This window comes from Schistocerca cancellata, chromosome 9 (genome assembly GCF_023864275.1).
Source record: "Schistocerca cancellata isolate TAMUIC-IGC-003103 chromosome 9, iqSchCanc2.1, whole genome shotgun sequence".
In the NCBI taxonomy this organism is placed as follows: domain Eukaryota; kingdom Metazoa; phylum Arthropoda; class Insecta; order Orthoptera; family Acrididae; genus Schistocerca; species Schistocerca cancellata.
The window spans coordinates 361,658,424-361,682,622 of NC_064634.1; the positions used below are offsets into that span (position 1 = coordinate 361,658,424).

Here is a 24,199-nt window from a genome sequence, read left to right on the forward strand (position 1 = left end):
TAGGCGCTGAAGCATAACTGGGTTGCATAAGCACAAGGCGTTGCTTCCCCGGATTGCGTCGGCCACAACAGGACGACACACGGCACAGGAAACACCACCAGAGGGCCTCCTCGCCAGGGACCTACCTCCTCCGTCATGTCACGTGTCACGTGTGCGGTACTGGATCTGCACGAATTCCTCTGCGTCCCAGCTATACAGAGCGGTGCAAGCCAAAAGATCCAGGCGATCATTGTAGGCGAAACCACCCCTTCCTTCCGTCTCCTTGATTTCTATATCACCATTTATGGCCGTTCTATAGCCCTCGCCCCCACCCTTAGGTATCTAGGCGTCACCCTTGACCGTCGCCTCTCCTGGATCCCCCTATCTCTGGAGAATCCAAGCCAAGGCAAAGTCCCGACTACGTCTCCTCAAGCTCCTTTCTGGCCGCACATGGGGTCTGGACCCCTCCACCATCCTCCATACCCATAAATCCCTCAGCCGCCCTATTCTCTGCTACGCCCACCCTACCTGGATCTCCACCCCTCCTACCTTTTACAAATCCCTTCAAATCCTAGAACGCCATGCTCTCTGATTTGCCTATCGAATCCGTCTCCCCTCCCCCACGCGGATCCTGTATGACCTTATTCCATTCCTACACGTCCTCCTTTTCCTCGAACGGATACGGATCCTCTACACCTCCCGTAAACGATCCCCCTCACCCGCTTGTCTCTCCCATCCCCTCCCACCCCCGTCCACTGCCGCGCCTGTATTCCCACGTCCCACCTGCTCTCCATCTCTCCACTCTCCATACCCTCGCCCAAGGTGGCTTCCACCGACTCCCACTCCCTGATGATGCTCTCATCCCCTCCATATACCCATCCTATCAACTTTGGTCCTCCCTCTCCCCTCCCTTTGGTTCCTTAGGGCACCCTCTCTCCCTTCTCTCCCTCCTCCCTTCCTCCCTCCCTCCTCCCCCCGGCTTCACCTATTCCCGTACCTTCTTTCCTCCCCCTCCCATCTCCACTGCCACTGGCATCTACGCTCTCCCCTCCCCCTCTCCCCCACCTTTTCCTCTTTTGGCAGGTCCCCGGACTCGCACATGTCACAGTGAACATTCGCGCGCCGGAGATCATCGTCATCGGTTCTGTGTGTGTGCCGTCATGTTAGTGTTTCAGTGTTTTCACCGACCTATGCTGCATCATTCACGTGTGTTCTCTCAGTCGTCAGTGTTTGTGTACAGTGCTGACCGTTCTTTTATCTTTTACTCCACCTGTGAAAGGCTTCGTGTTTTTTAATTAATATGTCTACTGTTTTTTGTCCACCGTTATGTTATGTTTTCCTGTGTCTTCATTGTTTCCTCTTTGTACTGACTGTGGCTGAAGAGCGGCGTAATATTGCCGCTCCCAGCCCACCATTTCTATAAGGTGCCAAAATCACAATAAAGAAAAAAAAAAAACATCGGCAGTTCGCTCCGCCGAATCTCTGGGAAAATTAATACGCCGGTTCTTAGGAGCCCATCAGTCAGAGCCCAGACGGGAGTCGCCTCAGCGGGACCTACGACTGTCCAGCGATATCCCGAGACGTACCTGTAGGCCAACTACGCCGAACGTTCAACCTCTGTTGTTAGGGATTATCAGTGGCATAGTCTTCGCGTCCCACTACTCACTGTGTGTTCCAGCCGTAAGTCACTTAGTGTCTGAAAGGTTATATTATTTTTTATTGATAGGTGTTTTTCCTTTCTTTTTACATCTCTCTACTGTGGTCGTAATAAACACTTATCTTTTACTACCTACGTCTTATTATTGCTTATAAAGCATATAGAACTGATTTCTGTTTCTTTGCATCAGATATTTGTGGCACTCTCAGTATCATGGTATGTATTGAGTTCGGTGATACACTCCGGGAAATTGAAATAAGAACACAGTGAATTCATTGTCCCAGGAAGGGGAAACAATAAAGACACATTCCTGGGGTCAGATACATCACATGATCACACTGACAGAACCACAGGCACATAGACACAGGCAACAGAGCATGCACAATGTCGGCACTAGTACAGTGTATATCCACCTTTCGCAGCAATGCAGGCTGCTATTCTCCCATGGAGACGATCGCAGAGATGCTGGATGTAGTCCTGTGGAACGGCTTGCCATGCCATTTCCACCTGGCGCCTCAGTTGGACCAGCGTTCGTGCTGGACGTGCAGACCGCGTGAGACGACGCTTCATACAGTCCCAAACATGCTCAATGGGGGACAGATCCGGAGATCTTGCTGGCCAGGGTAGTTGACTTACACCTTCTAGAGCACGTTGGATGGCACGGGATACATGCGGACGTGCATTGTCCTGTTGGAACAGCAAGTTCCCTTGACGGTCTAGGAATGGTAGAACGATGGGTTCGATGACGGTTTGGATGTACCGTGCACTATTCAGTGTCCCCTCGACGATCACCAGTGGTGTACGGCCAGTGTAGGAGATCGCTCCCCACACCATGATGCCGGGTGTTGGCCCTGTGTGCCTCGGTCGTATGCAGTCCTGATTGTGGCGCTCACCTGCACGGCGCCAAACACGCATACGACCATCATTGGCACCAAGGCAGAAGCGACTCTCATCGCTGAAGACGACACGTCTCCATTCGTCCCTCCATTCACGCCTGTCGCGACACCACTGGAGGCGGGCTGCACGATGTTGGGGCGTGAGCGGAAGACGGCCTAACGGTGTGCGGGACCGTAGCCCAGCTTCATGGAGACGGTTGCGAATGGTCCTCGCCGATACCCCAGGAGCAACAGTGTCCCTAATTTGCTGGGAAGTGGCGGTGCGGTCCCCTACGGTACTGTGTAGGATCCTACGGTCTTGGCGTGCATCCGTGCGTCGCTGCGGTCCGGTCCCAGGTCGACGGGCACGTGCACCTTCCGCCGATCACTGGCGACAACATCGATGTACTGTGGAGACCTCACGCCCCACGTGTTGAGCAATTCGGCGGTACGTCCACCCGGCCTCCCGCATGCCCACTATACGCCCTCGCTCAAAGTCCGTCAACTGCACATACGGTTCACGTCCACGCTGTCGCGGCATGCTACCAGTGTTAAAGACTGCGATGGAGCTCCGTATGCCACGGCAAACTGGCTGACACTGACGGCGGCGGTGCACAAATGCTGCGCAGCTGGCGCCATTCGACGGCCAACACCGCGGTTCCTGGTGTGTCCGCTGTGCCGTGCGTGTGATCATTGCTTGTACAGCCCTCTCGCTGTGTCCGGAGCAAGTATGGTGGGTCTGACACACAGGTGTCAATGTGTTTTTTTTTTCCATTTCCAGGAGTGTATATAAACCATGTGCTGACACTAACACATTTCAGACGATTATGAGCATTAGTGTTTTATGGCGAGCATACAGTTTATAAACTTTTACGGAGTTTCATTCTTCACCTGAGTGGATGTTAGGATTTTCGTGGATTTTACAGTCGGATGTTACGACTGAGAAATGGTGCCTTCTGTAGAAGAATACATAAATAATTTGATAAAAAACCTTGTTTCGCATTAGAGTCCTGCCTCATCATCCACATTGTGCTCAGTAAATTTTGGTGCTAGCATGAATATTTTAGTTACCCATACCGTTTTGCCGTTTGTTCCTGTGCTCTTGTAAGTTCTGCAGCAAGCATCGAACGCGTATTGGCGAGCTGAGGGTGAACCAACAAACTTATGACATATTAAATAATTAATAATTATTGCACACCCCAACTAGGTTGTTCAGTAACTTTGTGATATACATATGCCGTCTTAGCACTAATAAATTACAGAGGGAATTGCTGATAGCATTAGTAGTACGATAACATACTGGAAATGTCTCGTATGGTGTAGTTTGTCACTGCAGCTGCGAAAACTTTGACGTAATCAACTGGGCAGGGATTTCTGCCGCTATCCAGAAGTATACACAGTGTCGATCAGCTAGCTTCTCTCTATTTCCAGCCATTACTTTCCCCTTTGTTTATCTGTGTTACAGGGGCAACCTACTGCAGGCTAGAGGCCGCCCGGAGGAGGCGGAGCGCAGCTACCGGCACGCGATCCACTACCGGCCCTCTCTCGCAGGTACAGCGACAATCCTATACGTATACGAAGCGATTACAGTACACGAACAGACTGGCCAAGTATTACCGGCAAGCAAACAGAAGACCGGGCCGGGGTGGCACCTTCGTTATCTTCAAGCACAAAAAAAAGTCAAATACACCGAAGCGCCAAAGAAACTGATATAGGCATGCGTGTTCAAATACAGAGATATGTAAGCAGGCAGAATATGGGTCTGTGGTCGGCAACGCCTACATAAGACGGCAACTGCTGGTGTAGTTGTTACATCCATTACTGTTTCTAGAATAGCAGCTTATCAAGATTTAAGTGAGTTTGCACGTGGTGTCATAGTCGGCGCACGAGCGATGTGACTCAGCATCTCCGAGGTAGCGATGAAGTGGAAATTTTTCCATACGACCATTTCACGAGTGTACCGCGAACATCAGGAACCCGGTAAAACATCAAATCTCCGACATCGCTGCCACCGGAAAAAGATTCTGCAACAACGGGACCAACGATGACTGAAGAGAATGGTTGAACGTGGCAGAAGGGCAGCCCTTCTGCAAATTGCTGCATATTTGAGTGATGGACCATCAACAAGTGTCAGCGTGCGAACCATTCAACTAAGCGTCATTGATATGGGCTTTCGAAACCGAAGGCCTAATGGTGTACCCTTGATGACCGCGCGACACAAAGCTTTACGCCTCGCCTGGGCCCTTCGACACCGACGTTGGACTGTTGATGACTGGACACATGTTGCCTGGTCAGACAAGTCAGACAAGTCTCGTTTCAAATTGTATCGAGCTGATGGACGTGTACGGGTGTGGAGGCTTTGTAATGGTGTGGGGCATGTGCAGTTGAAGTGATATGGGACCCCTGATACGACTCTAATGGATGACACGTACGTAAGCATCCAGTCTGATCACCTGCATCCATTCACGTCCATTGTGCGTTCCGACTGACTTGGGCAACGCGACACCCCACACTTCCAGAATTGCTACAGAATGGCTCCAGGAACAATCTTCTGAGTTTAAACTCTTCGGCAAATGCCCCATACATGAATATTATTGAGCATATCTGGGATGCCTTGCAACGTGCTGTTCGGAAGAGATCTCTACCCCTCGGACGCTTACGGATCTATGGACAGTCCTGCAAGATTTATGTTGTCACTTCCCTCCAGCACTACTTAAGACATTAGTCGAGTGCATGCCACGTCTTGTTGCAGCACTTATGCGTGCTCGGGAGTGGGGAGGGGGGGGGGGGGTAGTCCTACACGAAATTAGACAGGTATACCAGTTTCTCTGGCAGTTCAGTGTACTTTATGAAATGGTTTTCTACAACTAAGTAATAAAATAAGTATAAGAAACTTTTCATACGACTTTAAATTATATTCGAAGTCATGTACAGCAAATCAGGTGTCCCTAAAGTTTCTATAAGCTATTTTATTTCTTACTTTAAGAAAGATCATTTCACAGAATTACTGACCGTTACGTTTTTAGATTTTCTTAAGTTTAGAGTTTTTTTATAAAGATATAAAAGCATAAAACATAATATATTTAACTATCTGTAAGTATGCTATTATTATTAAAGCTACATACATCAAGAGAAAGCAAAGAAGCTTCAGTGTAATCTGTAGTTTGATTTCTATTTTATTTCTTCAACATTAAAAAAAGAATTTCACAATCCCTACGTCAGTGTCCCTTTTTAAGGTGAAAATAGCTAGATCTCAAAAGTGTGCCGCAGATCCACTGTTCAGATCGAAGACTTTACAATTCTTCACAAGAATTGGTGTTGTGAATTTCCATTACCAGCATGTATGGACATATGTAAAACCCCAAGCAATTCAGGAAGAGAGTATCAACACCGATTCTCAATCAGTGTACGTGGCGGTAGATTAATAGGTTGGTACGTGGTAATATGAAGGTTAACTGGGTGGCATTATCTGGACTTTCGAATGCAAATGTGGTTCACGCCTGATGGTGCACCAGCACACTTTCGTCACAAGGCGTGCGGACATCTGACGCAGACATTTCAGGACCGTAGAATTGGTTGAGGGTCGAGGGAGGGAGGGAGGGGCACATCTGGTTTGCCTGCTCGTTCTGCGGGCCTGAAGCCCCTAGACTTTTGTTTCTGAGGACACTTGAAGGAACTGGTCTACAACACACCAATGAACGATGTGCAGGCGCTACATGGTCGTGTCTTTAACGCGTAGCAGCAGGTGTAATAACAAATGGTGTACTTCGAAGGGCGCGACATTTCTTATGCCGAAGGGCAGAGGAATGCATTGTCATGAATGGTCGCCACATTGAACACCTCATGTAAACACGTGTTAATCGCAGAAAGTATGCATTTCCGGACCAACTTTTACTGAACTTATTTTTCTTGTTTCGATGAGTACTACCACCTCTTAAAGAATTCGACAATTTTTTTGAACACGATGTATTTCGGTAAGACTAGACATCACTTCGTCGATTTCACACCCCTTCTGGGCACTGCCATTCTATCTTTGGTACTGAAAATTCTTACAAAGATTTACATCTGTTCACTAATTAAATTTCAAGCTACTGAACACTTTTTTTGCAAACTTAGACATCAGGGTGGTCTTTTTAATGGCCAATTTATTTCCCACTCTTCGCTTGGCTATGAAACGTCTGACAAAATTCCACTGCATCATCCCTAGGAAGACTTGTTTCCGCTCAAACATTTTGCCACGAAACAGAAAAGAAAGTAATATTACACACTCCAGTATTTGTACAAGTGGAGTACGTGCGCGCTGTTTATCTGTACACGGTGCACTGTTTAGCTGCCGGCCGGTGTGGCCGAGCCTGTTCTAGGCACTTCAGTCTGGAACCGCGCGACCGCTACGATCGCAGGTTCGAATCCTGCCTCGGGTTTGGATGTATGTGATGTCCTTAGGTTAGTTAGGTTTAAGTAGTTCTAAGTTCCAGGGGACTGATGACTTCAGATGTTAAGTCCCATAGTGCTCAGAGCCATTTGAACCATTTTGAACTGTTTAGCTCAAGACGTAAGCACCGACAGGTTATTTCTCTTAGAAATCACGGTTCGCACGATATACTGTCACAAAAGTTATTGACGGTGTTATGTCTATGAATCCATGTTTCGTCTGAATAAATAACTACTCTTTTTATTTCAAATGCTTCAGTTTTTCGAAGCCATCCAATTTAGTCTCGTTTACACATAATGACAAGTTTATTCCCGAATATTTTTAATCTAAATATCATACACATTAATTTTTCAGAATTTTCTCGCTTGCCTTGAAGGCCAGTTCTGTGAGACAAAGCTGTGAAATTTTGACAAAACTGATATTTCTTTGTACTGTTTATAATGCCCCAGAAATAGCGCTTTGCCGACCGTTGTGGCCGAGCGGTTCTAGGCACTACAGTCCGGAACCGCGCTGCTGCCACGGTCACAGGTTCGAATCCTGCATCGGGCATCGATGTGTGTGATGTCCGTAGGTTACTTAGGTTTAAGTAGTTCTAAGTTCTAGAGGACTGATGACCTCAGATGTTAAGTCCCATAGTGCTTAGAGGCATTTGAACCATTTGAAAAAGCATTTTCATGGTCCATATCTTTAAATGGATATTTATTGTTGTCACTTTCCTTCTCTCTCTTTGTGGCGGATACTTTAGTGGCTACTCGAGTAATTTACATACCATCGACTTATTCAACACTAAAATTTTGTTTCATTCGTTCACCTTATCCTTCAGCACTATAAGTCGCGCGGCCAACGAGATATACTGGTCCTGCAGTGAACTTGTGACGTCACACTAGTCCGGCTTGTCCGCCACACTTCGTGAACGCTCGGCTCCGTGCTGTACCCACGTGAAATCAAAATTTCACTGAATAGATACCGACTTAAGGTCTTAATTTTCTCGTGTGTTGTCCAGAACTTGCATGTATTTAAAAACGCAGTCAAGTATTTTTAAACTCGACTGAAATAATTATTCGCTCCCCGCCGGAGGTGGCTGCTGTAAGACGTACAGTGTCACGTGCTGTGACGTACGTGCCACGGCCTGCCTTTCTCGTGGGCCTTGTGTCATTCTTTTCTCATTTAGTGCCATTAACAGCTAGTTGTTTCGGCTGTCCACGTGATATATTGCGAGTTCAATTTCTTTGCTCGCATTGCGAGCTAGCGAGGCATGCTGCTTTCAACTGGAACGTGGCTGTACCTAAGCAAGGATCCCAAGTTATTTGTCGGATAAATATTCAAAATCGCAAATAATTTACAACTGAATTACTAAGTTGACCACGCTAAGAAAGTTTTATGTTAACAGTAGAGAGTGCAAAATTTAGCTCGATCCATCTCAATGCACTTTATGATGAATCAAGGGTCATGGTAAACAATTTAGATGATTTCATCTTAGCTTCACATCTTGTTGTGATATTACTGCAGGCATTCAGTCGTGTCTCAGGATTTAGTGCAGGCATCCAGCCGCGTCTCAGTACAAAACGTTTAGTATCTTCACCCACAGAGCGTAACCATAGTTAGCCACAGATGTAAAACATCGTTACGACAGCCGTCGCCTCCTGCTGCAAGAGGAGGAACTGACATGCCATGCGCTCCACGCCTCTTACACGGATATAGACCAGCCAGGCGGTAAGTAATCATTATTCCGTGCTGTATGAAGTGCTGAGTATCTCACCATATCGCTACGCATACAGCGACACTGCTGTGTTTCCAGACTGTCTAGCTTTCGCTAATGGTACACTTTCAGTGTGACACTTACGACGATTCCTGATCTGTTTGCAGTTTACGTATACTTTACATATGACCAAAAAAAAAATCTTTTCGGCTCTTGTACCAGATTCTGAGACAGAGGTTGGCTGCGGAAACTATTACAGACATCTCGCATAGATGTCCACACTAAATTTGGAACTTAGGTAAAACGTTGTCAGTCGTAGAGGACATATAATCTTCTAAATACGACATAATGTTTTCGTTGTAAACAATAGCAAGCTAACTTGTTTTTGGGGCCATGTGAATCTGTTCTGCCTCTTATTAATTTACTTGGTATAAATCTCTCACTTGCTGTGGACACTACTTCATTGAATTTAACACATTCAACACTGCTACCTCTCCCCTTTGATTTCGTAGGTGAACTGGCGATTTTATATCAGTTTTAAAGTATAATTACTCAATAGTCTAGGGCCTTAGAGGTCCAACTCTAGCATCATTTCAAGGCCCATACTCATAGATTATGAGATATCCTTGCATACCCATATGTTCTCATTAGTACCGGTGTATTAGTGTTGCCAAAAACATGGATGAACTCTCTCCTGGTAAAGGTCTTACGCTTCGCCTCAAAGATTTCAAGTAGAAATTAAAACAAAAAGTAACTTCACAAGTGCAGATTAATTTTATAACAAAAATTGAGTACATGTAATTTACACATAATTTACTTCCAAATATTAGTCTTCAAAATACTGTGGTACACAAAGTTCAACATCGCAGTATTGCTAATACAATTTGCTTCCTTTCTTTATCCTCTTGCCAGTTTCTTTCTTTCCTTAGTCAGAGCAAAATTTACAGAAGTGCGTGACATTCACATTGTTGACAGTTTGTGGCTCCTTTTCTATAAAATGGCGACCAAAATTTCTACCTAGCCTAGTGTTTGGGGTTGGTTCCAATGATCGAATATCTGCTCCTGCAGCTACCAAGTCCATTCCAACTTCATTTATAAATTCCACTAGAGATATCTTCTGCTTGATGGTATACATGTACAAAATAAATCATTCACGGCAGATAATAGGAAAACGGGAAAGAAGAATTTCTCCAACACTTGATTGCTTTTCTTGTTAATGGGTGGAGCTGTAAAGCTGATTGGCATAGTCCTTAATAGTCTGGATTTATAATTCTCATAAAACCTCCTTTTGAACATACAGAAACTTCTGTAGTAGTTGGCTGATGTTTTGTGGAGTGGCAATATACACTACTAGCCATTAAAATAGCTACACCACCAAGATGACGTGCTACAGACGCGAAATTTAACCGACAGGAAGAAGATCCTGTGATATGCAAATGATTAGCTTTTCAGAGCATTCACACATCGTTGGCGCCGGTGGCGACACCTACAACTTGCTGACATGAGGAAAGTTTACAACCGATTTCTCATACACAAACAGCAGTTGACCGGCGTTGCCTGGTGAAACGTTGTTGTGATGCCTCTTGTAAGGAGGAGAAATGCGTATCATCACGTTTCCGACTTTGATAAAGGTCGGATTGTAGCCTATCGCGATTGCGGTTTATCATATCGCGACATTGCTGCTCGCGTTGGTCGAGATCCAATAACTGTCAGCAGAATATGAAATCGGTGGGTTCAGGAGGGTAATACGGAACGCCGTGCTGGATCCCAAAGGCCTCGTATCACTAGCAGTCGAGATGAAAGGCATCTTATCCGCATGGCTGTAACGGATCGTGCAGCCACGTCTCGATCCCTGAGTCAACAGATGGGGACATTAGCAAGACAACAACCATGTGCACGAACAGTTCGACGAAATTTGCAGCAGTATGGACTATCAGCTCGGAAACCATGGCTGCGGTTACCCTTGACGCTGCATCACAGACAGGAGCGCCTGCGATGGTGCACTCAACGACGAACCTGAGTGCACGAATGGCAAAACGTCATTTTTTCGGATGAATCCAGGTTCTCTTTACAGCATGACGATGGTTGCATCCATGTTTGGCGTCATCGCGCTGAACGGACATTGGAAGCGTGTATTCGTCATCGCCATACTGGCGTATCAGCCGGCGTGATGGTATGGGGTGCCATTGGATACACGTTTCGGTCACCTCTTGTTCGCATTGACAGCACTTTGAACAGTGGACGTTACATTTCAGCTGTGTTACGACCTGTGGCTCTACCCTTCATTCGATCCCTGAGAAACCCTACATTTTAGCAGCATAATGTACGACCGCATATCGCAGGTCCTGTACGGGCATTTCTGGATACAGAAAATGTTCGACTGCTGCCCTGGCCAGCACATTCTCCAGATCTCTCACCAATAACAACGCCTGGACAATGGTGGCTGAGCAATTGGCTCGTCACAATACGCCAGTCACTACTAGTGATGAACTGTGGTATCGTGTTGAAGCTGCATGGGCAGCTGTACCTGTACACGCCATCCAAGCTCTGTTTGACCCAATGCCCAGGCGTATCAAGGCCGTTATTATGTCCAGAGGTGGTTGTTCTGGGTACTGATTTCTCAGGATCTATTCAACCAAATTGCGTGAAAATGTAATCACAAGTCAGTTCTAGTATAATATATTTGTCCAATTAATACCCGTTTATCATCCGCATTTTTCTTGGTGTAGCAATTTTAATGGCCAGTAGAGTACAACACATTTCCCTTCCTCTAAAAGAAGAAAAATTTGTGCAGTCTAACTTCCTTTTTTGAAGCCTGATGGACCCATTCTGTTCTTCATGATAGTTCCGACAGCTAGTATTTGATGTTACTCTAACATTTTCAATGAAGGCAAAATTGTAAGACAACTTCTGCTGCATCGAGTGGATAAAATATGAACTCCTACGGCTATCCTACAGCTGGCACTCGTGTAGCATATGGGAAAACATGTTTCAATAAATGGAAAAGTTATGTCCATATGGGATAAGAGCACCATCCACATGGCTGACACGTGGTCGTCAGTGTGGCATGTGTGCATATAGGTGTATATGTTAGGCCACATTTTGTCAGAGCATCCATAGTTAGTATATTCATACATATAGGACTTTTCAGTGAGCAGGTAGTAAGACTTTGTAACCTGATGGTGTGACAGCGGCGTACGTGTCGCTGGGGCAGCTGCTGGAGGCACGGGGTCGGCTTCGGGAGGCGTCGCAGGTGTACGAGGACGGCACGCAGCTGGACGGCGAGCGGTTGCGGGACCCGGCGGCGCACCTGCAGGACACCCTCAGGGCTCTGCTGAGGCTGGCCCGCCTGCGGGCCCAGCTGGGCGACTGGCAGGCGGCGGCCGACACCTGCAGGCAGGCGCTGCTCAGGCACCGCGCTGCACAGGTGCAGGGCCTGCTGACGCAGGTAATGGCGCAGCAGGGAGCTGACCACTTAGTAAACAAGCGCTGCTCAGGCACCACGCTGCCCAGATGCAGGGGCTGCTGACACAGGTAATGGCGCTGCAGGGAGCTGGCCACTTACTAAACAGGCGAAGGAACTGCCAACACAGGTAATGGTGCAGCAGGGAGCTGACCACTTAGTAAACAAGCGCTGCTCAGGCACCGCGCTGCACAGGTGCAGGGCCTGCTGACACAGGTAATGGCGCTGCAGGGAGCTGGCCACTTACTAAACAGGCGAAGGAACTGCCAACACAGGTAATGGTGCAGCAGGGAGCTGACCACTTAGTAAACAAGCGCTGCTCAGGCACCGCGCTGCACAGGTGCAGGGCCTGCTGACACAGGTAATGGCGCAGCAGGGAGCTGACCACTTAGTAAACAAGCGCTGCTCAGGCACCGCGCTGCCCAGCTGCAGGGGCTGCTGACACAGGTAATGGCGCTGCAGGGAGCTGGCCACTTACTAAACAGGCGAAGGAACTGCCAACACAGGTAATGGTGCAGCAGGGAGCTGACCACTTAGTAAACAAGCGCTGCTCAGGCACCGCGCTGCACAGGTGCAGGGCCTGCTGACACAGGTAATGGCGCAGCAGGGAGCTGACCACTTAGTAAACAAGCGCTGCTCAGGCACCGCGCTGCCCAGCTGCAGGGGCTGCTGACACAGGTAATGGCGCAGCAGGGAGCTGAACACTTAGTAAACAGGCGAAGGAACTGCCAACACAGGTAATGGTGCAGCAGGGAGCTGACCACTTAGTAAACAAGCGCTGCTCAGGCACCGCGCTGCACAGGTGCAGGGCCTGCTGACACAGGTAATGGCGCAGCAGGGAGCTGACCACTTAGTAAACAAGCGCTGCTCAGGCACCGCGCTGCCCAGCTGCAGGGGCTGCTGACACAGGTAATGGCGCTGCAGGGAGCTGGCCACTTACTAAACAGGCGAAGGAACTGCCAACACAGGTAATGGTGCAGCAGGGAGCTGACCACTTAGTAAACAAGCGCTGCTCAGGCACCGCGCTGCACAGGTGCAGGGCCTGCTGACACAGGTAATGGCGCAGCAGGGAGCTGACCACTTAGTAAACAAGCGCTGCTCAGGCACCGCGCTGCCCAGCTGCAGGGGCTGCTGACACAGGTAATGGCGCAGCAGGGAGCTGAACACTTAGTAAACAGGCGACGGAACTGCCAACACAGGTAATGGTGCAGCAGGGAGCTGAGGATTTAGTAAACAAGTGCTTCTCAGGTACCACGCCACTCAGGTACAGGAGCTGCCAGCACAGCTAACATTGCAGCAGAGAGCTCACCACTTAGTAAACAGGAGAAGGAGCTGCCAACACAGGTAATTGCGCAACAGGAAGATGACCAATTAGTAAACAGGTGCTGCTCAGACACTGTGCAGAAGCTGCCGACACAGGTAATTGCTCAGCAGGGATTAGACTACTCCATAACCAGGAGCTGATCAGGCCCCAGGCCACCTAGTTGCAGGTGCTGCCAACAAAGGTAATTGTATTGCAAGGACTTGAACACTCAGTAACAAAAAAATTGCTTAGTCACCCAGCCACCAAGTGCAGGACTTAACCAGGCAGATAATAGCACTCCAGGGAGCTAAATACTCATTAAAAAGGCTATGATCAGGTATCTGACCACTCAAGTGAAGGGGTATCTCCCAGCACAATTAATGACTGGACAAGGAACTGACCACTTAGTAAACAGGTTGTGGCAAATTTTGTCTCAAGCATTCCTTAATTATTCTTGGTGATTCATCTAGAGTCCACCAAATGGCCTACATGAGCGCATGTGTACTAACAGTTTGTTATTGACCCAAGTCAAATACCAGACACAAGGGATGTATACAGTATCCCCTCACAATCGCCATTTACTGTAGCTAACAAGCCCTGAAATGTTTAATGTTTCTAACAGTAAAGGATCAGAGTAGAGAGACTGTGACTACATTTGACTGCTATATTTTCAGTTCACATAGAATATACAGCTTTTCCAAGGAACAACTTCCTCACAGTGAATTCACCTAAGAAACTTCACTCAAATAAAATGAAATTGCCCAGTTTTAAATTCCAAATGCATTAATCACAATTAAAATTCTGTCGTCTCCAAACTACAAATTAGAAGATCACTATTGCCACATAATATTTTGCATATTCTGATATTCTCTTGCACAGACTGTGCATCAGACTGTTCCCTGATTAATCTGAATTCACTTACACTCAGCATAAAGTACACTCCTGGAAATTGAAATAAGAACACCGTGAATTCATTGTCCCAGGAAGGGGAAACTTTATTGACACATTCCTGGGGTCAGATACATCACATGATCACACTGACAGAACCACAGGCACATAGACACAGGCAACAGAGCATGCACAATGTCGGCACTAGTACAGTGTATATCCACCTTTCGCAGCAATGCAGGCTGCTATTCTCCCATGGAGACGATCGTAGAGATGCTGGATGTAGTCCTGTGGAATGGCTTGCCATGCCATTTCCACCTGGCGCCTCAGTTGGACCAGCGTTCGTGCTGGACGTGCAGACCGCGTGAGACGACGCTTCATCCAGTCCCAAACATGCTCAATGGGGGACAGATCCGGAGATCTTGCTGGCCAGGGTAGTTGACTTAAACCTTCTAGAGCACGTTGGGTGGCACGGGATACATGCGGACGTGCATTGTCCTGTTGGAACAGCAAGTTCCCTTGCCGGTCTAGGAATGATAGAACGATGGGTTCGATGACGGTTTGGATGTACCGTGCACTATTCAGTGTCCCCTCGACGATCACCAGTGGTGTACGGCCAGTGTAGGAGATCGCTCCCCACACCATGATGCCGGGTGTTGGCCCTGTGTGCCTCGGTCGTATGCAGTCCTGATTGTGGCGCTCACCTGCACGGCGCCAAACACGCATACGACCATCATTGGCACCAAGGCAGAAGCGACTCTCATCGCTGAAGACGACACGTCTCCATTCGTCCCTCCATTCACGCCTGTCACAACACCACTGGAGGCGGGCTGCACGATGTTGGGGCGTGAGCGGAAGACGGCCTAACGGTGTGCGGGACCGTAGCCCAGCTTCATGGAGACGGTTGCGAATGGTCCTCGCCGATACCCCAGGAGCAGCAGTGTCCCTAATTTGCTGGGAAGTGGCGGTGCGGTCCCCTACGGCACTGCGTAGGATCCTACGGTCTTGGCGTGCATCCGTGCGTCGCTGCGGTCCGGTCCCAGGTCGACGGGCACGTGCACCTTCCGCCGACCACTGGCGACAACATCGATGTACTGTGGAGACCTCACGCCCCACGTGTTGAGCAATTCGGCGGTACGTCCACCCGGCCTCCTGCATGCCCACTATACGCCCTCGCTCAAAGTCCGTCAACTGCACATACGGTTCACGTCCACGCTGTCGCGGCATGCTACCAGTGTTAAAGACTGCGATGGAGCTCCGTATGCCACGGCAAACTGGCTGACACTGACGGCGGCGGTGCACAAATGCTGCGCAGCTAGCGCCATTCGACGGACAACACCGCGGTTCCTGGTGTGTCCGCTGTGCCGTGCGTGTGATCATTGCTTGTACAGCCCTCTCGCAGTGTCCGGAGCAAGTATGGTGGGTCTGACAGACCGGTGTCAATGTGTTCTTTTTTCCATTTCCAGGAGTGTATGTATCTGCTGTGACGCATATGCATTTCCATTGTAAAGTTCAGTACTGGACTGTCTTATAATAATATGATGTATTCCATTTCTTGAGAAAATAAAATCAGGTGATCCTTTGTAGATGTCAGAGAGCACACTGCCAATAGCCCAATGCTATAAGTCTGTCATCTGCATTGATGACAGTACAACTCACGCAAGTGACAGAATTCCACAACATTTTAATATATATTAGGATAGATAAAAATAATACCAGTGGATTGTTGACCTCTCAACAGTAATATTATATAAACGTATTCATAATTAAATCATGTACTTACTGATTAAAATAATAATGGGCTCCAGAGGCAATCCACTACAAGGTGCTGCTCAGGCGTGAAGGTGGTGAAATCTCAGGGAATGCCTATGTATGTAACGACTCAACAGGGAACTGACTACTTAGTAAACAAACACATGGCACCTTAAAACAATCAGGTAATGTCAGAGGCGGTATAATCGCTCAGTACAATGGTAGCACCACAAGAACTTTAGTGTCTGAATGGCGACAGGCACAGTACTAAAAGAGCACTGTGTACTTCCGTAACATGAATAGCAACATGCATACGAAGTACATCAGGCGTCTCATTGTTAACTTGGCAAATGTTCATAGTTCAGACTGTAATATCTCTGCCAGTGGCATTCCAAAAACCTTGCAGCTGTTTGGAAGTCACTAATACTCCAAACAGAAATCGCAATACATAAAAATTGAAATTCTAAGTGACAGCTGTATGTGGAATCGACCATATTTAATCTAAATAACGAGCTGTTTCCTTAGTGAGAAGGCAGCCTGCAGGCATTGCGCAGGCACGGTGTAGGGGCTGTTCAAAGAGACAACGGCTCACTGGGAAACTAGTCAGTTAATAAGGAGACTGCTGACACTGCTGCCAATGCACCCGGTGGAGGCACTGCTGGTGCAGTTAGTATCTCAAAAGAGAGCTTACCACCTGGTAAGCAAGTTTCTGTCAGGTGTTACTCACACGCTAGGTTGTTGCAGCATCGTTCACCGCCAACAAACGGAACTCCTCAGTAGGCAGCTAATCACTGGGAAAGCAGGTTGATAGTAAGCAACTATGGACAGGGGTTCCTTACACGGGTAGTGCCTGAACAGGAACTGGTCACTTAGTAAGTAGATTGTTGGCACTGTTGCTCAGAGAGAAAGCCACTGAGCTGTAGTGACTGCCCACTTAATTAAGGCCTCACCAGCAGAGAGATTTTTCTCTGCAACCAGACTACCTGAAAGCAATGCTTATGCTCCACGCCACTGTGGCATAGATGCTGCCCACCTTGGTAACGTCTAAATAGGGACGTGATAGAAAGTACACATTTACCACTTATGAAACAGGGTACCAGCTGGCGCTGTGCGTGTTCCAGGCCACCAAGTGGAGTTATGCCTCAGCAGGGTGCTTGCTTTTCAGAAACAGAACTGCCAGTAGAAGCTGCTCCAAACCTGTAGTTGTGATGACCAAGACGGCAACACCACAAAAGGGAGCAGGTCACTTAGTATACACGATACCTGCAGACGCCAGGCAGTCACCAAATCCTTCATGCCATGGTTGTTGCTCATCCAAGTATGGTCGTTGTAGCACCAGGGCTGCCCAAGCTGGTAAAGCATCAGCAGTGAGATTGGTGCTCATTAAAAATTTGTTTCTACAGTATAGAAATGTGAAAATTTATTTGACCCGCATTTTGACCTCGAAAATCGAGTTTAAGTACATGTAACAGTTGTTAATACTTAAAGAACTTTTATGATGCGCAATGATACAGTGTAAACACCAAACTGATAGTACTTATGCTGCCTGTTAGAATATTCAGCTATGATACTTATAACCGCATATACCTTGATTCAAGAAAAACACCAAGCAATGGTTAGTATGATTCGTGGGATATCAAACTGGGAATTTTTTAAGGTACCCCAGTTCGGAAACGGATAGTATAAGTGGTGATAGGCATCGTATTTTGGAAATGATGGCTTCAGGTTTGTGCAGTTTGTATTTGGGATCCTGATTAGCCATAAGTGTAAAGTGACCGCATGGACTGTGCCTGTGAAAAGCTTACTGAGTTCGTGAGGATGATAAAGTAGCCATTTTCAACCCAGAATTAATGTTTAGAAACTTATGTTTCGATTATGTCGAGCTTAAGGGTTAGACAGTGACTAGGATATGTTGAAATGTTTGTATTTTTCATTTCTTTAATAAACACCGACCCTACAAAAAAATGGCTCTGAGCACTATGGGACTCAACATCTTAGGTCGTAAGTCCCCTAGAACTTAGAACTACTTAAACCTAAGTAACCTAAGGACATCACACACACCCATGCCCGAGGCAGGATGCGAACCTGCGACCGTAGCAGTCCCGCAGTTCCGGACTGCAGCGCCAGAACCGCTAGACCACCGCGGCCGGCCCGACCCTACATTACAACACGAATTTGAGGCACTGTATTGAAACCAGGCTGAACTCTGTACATCTTAAGTTTAGTGACAGACGTTAGTAATGAGAAAACTATGGCTATGCAATCAGTATTTCATCTGCACCTAGATTCCTGTGATAAAGTATTCGTCTGATGTCATACGAATACTACACACTACGGTCTTCGTTGTACCGCAGGAAAAATTGACAAACAAGTGCATCAGCGTCCATAGAAATTTATTCGAGTGGTGGCGAGTTTTTGAGGTTGCCATATTTACATGTAAGTTTAAAAACTAAATTTGATACAAAATTTACCAAACGTATTGAGTGTCACAGGTCTGACTCATTATATTCTGAAACTCACCCAGTCAGACACTCGTGTTAGCTCGACACTTCCAAGTTTCTACCGAGCGACGTGGCACAGTGGTTAGCACACTGGACTCGCATTCTGGAGGACGACGGCTCAAATACGCGTCTGGCCATCCTGATTTAGGTTTTCCTTCATTTCCCTAAATCACTTAAGGCAAACCCTGGCATGGTTCCTTCGAAAGGGTACGGCCGCTTTCCTTCTATATCCTCCCTTAACCTGAGCTTCTGCTCCGTCTCTAATGACCTCGTTATCGATGGGACGTTAAACGCAAATCTCCTGCTCCTCCTCCTCCTCCTCGGAGATTCGCGGAGAACTGCCGGCCCCGAATCGAATACTGCGGGTTGATTAACAACGAGACTGGGTCTGCTTTTTAATCGATTTCCCGGTAGATTAATTTGATACCTAAAAAGTGAAAATGTTTCATTAGTGTATGCAAATCATCTCTTTGTTTATTACCAATAAGGAAATAGATACCGACCTTCCGATTTAACAACATAAAATTACGTTCATCTTGTTGTCTTATCAATATGAATATAGATTCCTACTTTTACATTCAACATTGTATCCCTATATGATTAAATATAATGCGTACGACTAGTGAGATAATAAAGATAGAAATATTCGGTAAAGGTAATTTTGTTCAAATATTAATAATGCTAGTTAGATCAAAATCTGAAATAAAAAAATCCAAAAGTATAAGAGAATCATGTTGGTTACTAAAAAATTAACTAGCAGAAAGCCTGTGATTGATTACCGAACTTTGATATCAGGTGCCATTCTTTGGTTGTTTACGGAACTTCACATCAGATAATGGTAATGGACTTACTGAGTTATTGTCATGCCTTCAATTTTTCAAAGTTGGATGACATAAACTGAATGACATCGGCTTTCCAAGCTTAGCCGACCATTCTAAGAGATTCTGAAAGCAACCGCAAATTATCCAATGAAAGCGATACTTTGACTGAACTAAGGTGTACTCATATCTCCAGTTTCAACATTTTTATGGAGTCATGACATATTATCGTCTATCGCTTACGATTGAGTACCAGTAGTTGTTGCGACTGCGTTATCAGTATCTGCAATGCTTTCTACTTCTGTGTTAGACATAGGTTGAGCAACTGATTCCTCATCGTATGAATTATGTATCGTTTTGGTTTGTGAACTTAATTTCACTACAACTGTATATAGCTGTAAATCAGCGCGCAGCCGAACTTCAGTACTATTGCGGCTCGTACTACACGTAAATTTATTTATTTCTTTATTTATTTATTGATCCGTGAGACCACATTAAGGAGAAGTCTCCATGGTCATGGAACGAGTCAATACATGAAATTATAACACGGTCATTAGTTTAAATAAAGAAAATCAAGAATGTAACACTGGAATTTGCTTAATTTTTTAGCTCTTCCAGGAGTTCCTCGACAGAATAGAAGGAGTGAGCCATGAGGAAATTCTTCAGTTTAGACTTAAAAGCGTTTGGGCTACTGCTAAGATTTTTGAGTTCTTGTGGTAGCTTATTGAAAATGGATGCAGCAGAATACTGCACTCCTTTCTGCACAAGAGTCAAGGAAGTACATTCCACATGCAGATTTGATTTCTGCCTAGTATTAACTCAGTGAAAGCTGCTAACTCTTGGGAATAAGTTAATATTGCTAACAGCAAACGACATTAAAGAAAATACACTCCTGGAAATGGAAAAAAGAACACATTGACATCGGTGTGTCAGACCCACCATACTTGCTCCGGACACTGCGAGAGGGCTGTACAAGCAATGATCACACGCACGGCACAGCGGACACACCAGGAACCGCGGTGTTGGCCGTCGAATGGCGCTAGCTGCGCAGCATTTGTGCACCGCCGCCGTCAGTGTCAGCCAGTTTGCCGTGGCATACGGAGCTCCATCGCAGTCTTTAACACTGGTAGCATGCCGCGACAGCGTGGACGTGAACAGTATGTGCAGTTGACGGACTTTGAGCGAGGGCGTATAGTGGGCATGCGGGAGGCCGGGTGAACGTACCGCCGAAATGCTCAACACGTGGGGCGTGAGGTCTCCACAGTACATCGATGTTGTCGCCAGTGGTCGGCGGAAGGTGCACGTGCCCGTCGACCTGGGACCGGACCGCAGCGACGCACGGATGCACGCCAAGACCGTAGGATCCTACGCAGTGCCGTAGGGGACCGCACCGCCACTTCCCAGCAAATTAGGGACACTGTTGCTCCTGGGGTATCGGCGAGGACCATTCGCAACCGTCTCCATGAAGCTGGGCTACGGTCCCGCACACCGTTAGGCCGTCTTCCGCTCACGCCCCAACATCGTGCAGCCCGCCTCCAGTGGTGTCGCGACAGGCGTGAATGGAGGGACGAATGGAGACGTGTCGTCTTCAGCGATGAGAGTCGCTTCTGCCTTGGTGCCAATGATGGTCGTATGCGTGTTTGGCGCCGTGCAGGTGAGCGCCACAATCAGGACTGCATACGACCGAGGCACACAGGGCCAACACCCGGCATCATGGTGTGGGGAGCGATCTCCTACACTGGCCGTACACCACTGGTGATCGTCGAGGGGACACTGAATAGTGCACGGTACATCCAAACCGTCATCGAACCCATCGTTCTACCATTCCTAGACCGGCAAGGGAACTTGCTGTTCCAACAGGACAATGCACGTCCGCATGTATCCTGTGTCACCCAACGTGCTCTAGAAGGTGTAAGTCAACTACCCTGGCCAGCAAGATCTCCGGATCTGTCCCCCATTGAGCATGTTTGGGACTGGATGAAGCGTCGTCTCACGCGGTCTGCACGTCCAGCACGAACGCTGGTCCAACTGAGGCGCCAGGTGGAAATGGCATGGTAAGCCGTTCCACAGGACTACATCCAGCATCTCTACGATCGTCTCCATGGGAGAATAGCAGCCTGCATTGCTGCGGAAGGTGGATATACACTGTACTAGTGCCGACATTGTGCATGCTCTGTTGCCTGTGTCTATGTGCCTGTGGTTCTGTCAGTGTGATCATGTGATGTATGTGACCCCAGGAATGTGTCAATAAAGTTTCCCCTTCCTGGGACAATGAATTCACGGTGTTCTTATTTCAATTTCCAGGAGTGTATATACTGTGAGGGCAATGTCAGAATTCCCACACTATTGAATAGGGGTCGACAAGAGGTTCTAGAACTTACACCACACATAGCTCGAACAGCCCGTTTTTGAGCCAAGAATACCCTTTTTGAATCAGAAGAATTACCCTAAACAATAATACCATATGACATAAGCGTATGAAAATATGCGAAGTAGACTACTTTTCGTGTTGAAATGTCACTTATTTCAGATACTGTTCTAATGGTAAATAAAGTGGCATTTAGTTTCTGTACAAGGTCCTGAACATGGGCTTTCCACAACAGCTTACTATCTATCCGTACGCCTAGGAACTTGAACTGTTCCGTCTCGCTTATAACATGCCCATTCTGTCTGATTAAAATATCAGTTCTTGTTGAATTGTGAGTTAGAAACTGTAAAAACTGAGTCTTACTGTGATTTAGCATCAAATTATTTTCCACAAGCCACGAACTTATTTTATGAACTACATTATTTGATAATGTTTCAATATTACACACAAAATCCTTCACTACCAAGCTGGTGTCATCAGCAAACATAAATATTTTTGAACCACCTGTAATACTAGAAGGCATATCATTTATATAAATAAGAAACAGCAGTGGCCCCAGCACCGATCCTTGTGGAACGCCCCATTTAACAGTGCCCCATTGGGACTCAACATCATTACCACTCTCAATATTGCGGAGAATTACCTTCTGCTTTCTGTTCTTAAAGTAAGAGGCGAACCAATTGTAAGCTACTCCTCTTACTCCATAATGTTCCAAATTCTGCAGTAATATTTTGTGGTCAACACAGTCAAAAGCCTTCGTTAAATCAAAGAAAACACCTAACGTTCGCAACCTTTTATTTAATCCGTCCAAAACCTCACAGAGAAAAGAGACTATAGCATTTTCAGTTGTTATGCCATTTCTAAAACCAAACTGTACATTTGACAGCAAATAATGTGAATTTAAATGCTGCAGTAACCTTGTATATACAACCCTCTCGATAACATTAGCAAACACCAATGGCATAGAAATAGGTCTATAATTATCAACATTATCCCTGTCTCCCTTTTTATAAAGTGGCTTCACTACCGAGTACTTTAATCGGTCAGGAAACCGATCACTCCTGAAGGAAAAGTTACAGATATGGCTAAGTACTGGGCTAACATACATGGAACAATACTTTAGTATTCTGCTAGATACCCCGTCATATCCATGAGAGTTCTTGGTCTTTAGTGATTTAATTATTAACTCAATCTCCCTCTTGTCAGTATCATGGAGGAGCATTTCAGGTAACAGTCTCGGAACACTTTTTTCTACGAGCGCTATATGATTCCCTGTTGGGACTAGGTTTCTGTTTAGTTCACCTGCTATATTCAGAAAGTGATTATTAAATACTGTACATATATGCGACTTATCAGTAACACGGACATTCCCACTACGCACTGATTCTATATCCTCGACCTGTCTCTGCAGACCAGCCACTTCCTTTACGACTGACCATATGGTTTTAATTTTATCCTGAGACTTAGCTATACTATCTGCATACGACATACTTTTTGCCTTCCTAATAACTTTTTTAAGCACCTTACAATACTGTTTGTAATGGGCTACTGCATTTAGATTGTGACTGTTTCTAACGTTTTGATATAATTGCCACTTTGTTCTACAAGATATTCTCATACCTTTAGTCAGCCACCCAGGCTGCCTGTTTGTGCTAGTACCCTGTTTTGAACGTTCTAACGGAAAGCAACTTTCAAAGAGCACGAGAAAAGTCTTGAGGAAAGCATTATATTTATCGTCTACTGTATCAGCGCTATAAACATCTTGCCACTCTTGTTCCTTGATAAGGTTTACAAAAGCCTCTACAGCAACTGGATCAGCTTTCCTAAAACGTTGGTAACTATATTTAACCTGTGTTGCAGCACAAAAATCTTTTAGACTTAAAATTTGTGCATCATGATCTGAAAGGCCATTCACAATTCTGCTAACAGAATGCCCTTCTAGTAATGACGAATGAACAAAAATATTGTCTATGGTTGTTCTACTGTTCCCTTGCACTCTCGTTGGAAAGAATACGGTTTGCATAAGATTATATGAATGACACAGATGACGTCGCGCTCGTTCGTGAAATTCAATGTACTAAAATATGTCTCTGGACTAATAAGTGACTACTACGAGCGCAATCCATGAAAATTATCCGCCATTTTGTGATACACTCACGTATAATATATTTTAAAAAAGTCTACAAAACTAACTGAAAAAGAAATTTTGGAAAAAATGCGTGCTACGCAGTGGGTGTAGCAAAAATGCAATTCTATTCCACATTTACGATCAACTAAAAGCGTGGTCGGATTTCTTGGTAGTTGGTTTAACGTTTAACATTCCAAAACTTCCTTCTCTTTCAAATTTTTAGGATAGATATTTCAAAAAATTATGGACTGGTTTCTGTAGTAATTTTCTTATCTGGTACGCAGTTGGAGTAACATGTAACGGAAACAGTTGTTTGTAGTCACAATAATGGATGGA

The 24,199-nt window shown here is 46.2% G+C and overlaps 1 protein-coding gene across 1 annotated transcript in view; it reads left to right on the top strand.

Annotated features, from left to right (window-relative positions):
* Window positions 1–12,171, top strand: part of LOC126101415 (protein O-mannosyl-transferase TMTC2-like) — a 98,305-nt gene extending 86,134 nt beyond the window's left edge. Inside the window, exons 9-10 of the mRNA XM_049912077.1 lie at window positions 3,977–4,062; window positions 11,834–12,171. Of these exons, the coding sequence (XP_049768034.1) occupies window positions 3,977–4,062; window positions 11,834–12,171 (424 nt within the window). The remainder of the gene's footprint in view (window positions 1–3,976; window positions 4,063–11,833) is intronic.
* The last annotated feature ends 12,028 nt before the right edge of the window (window positions 12,172–24,199 follow it).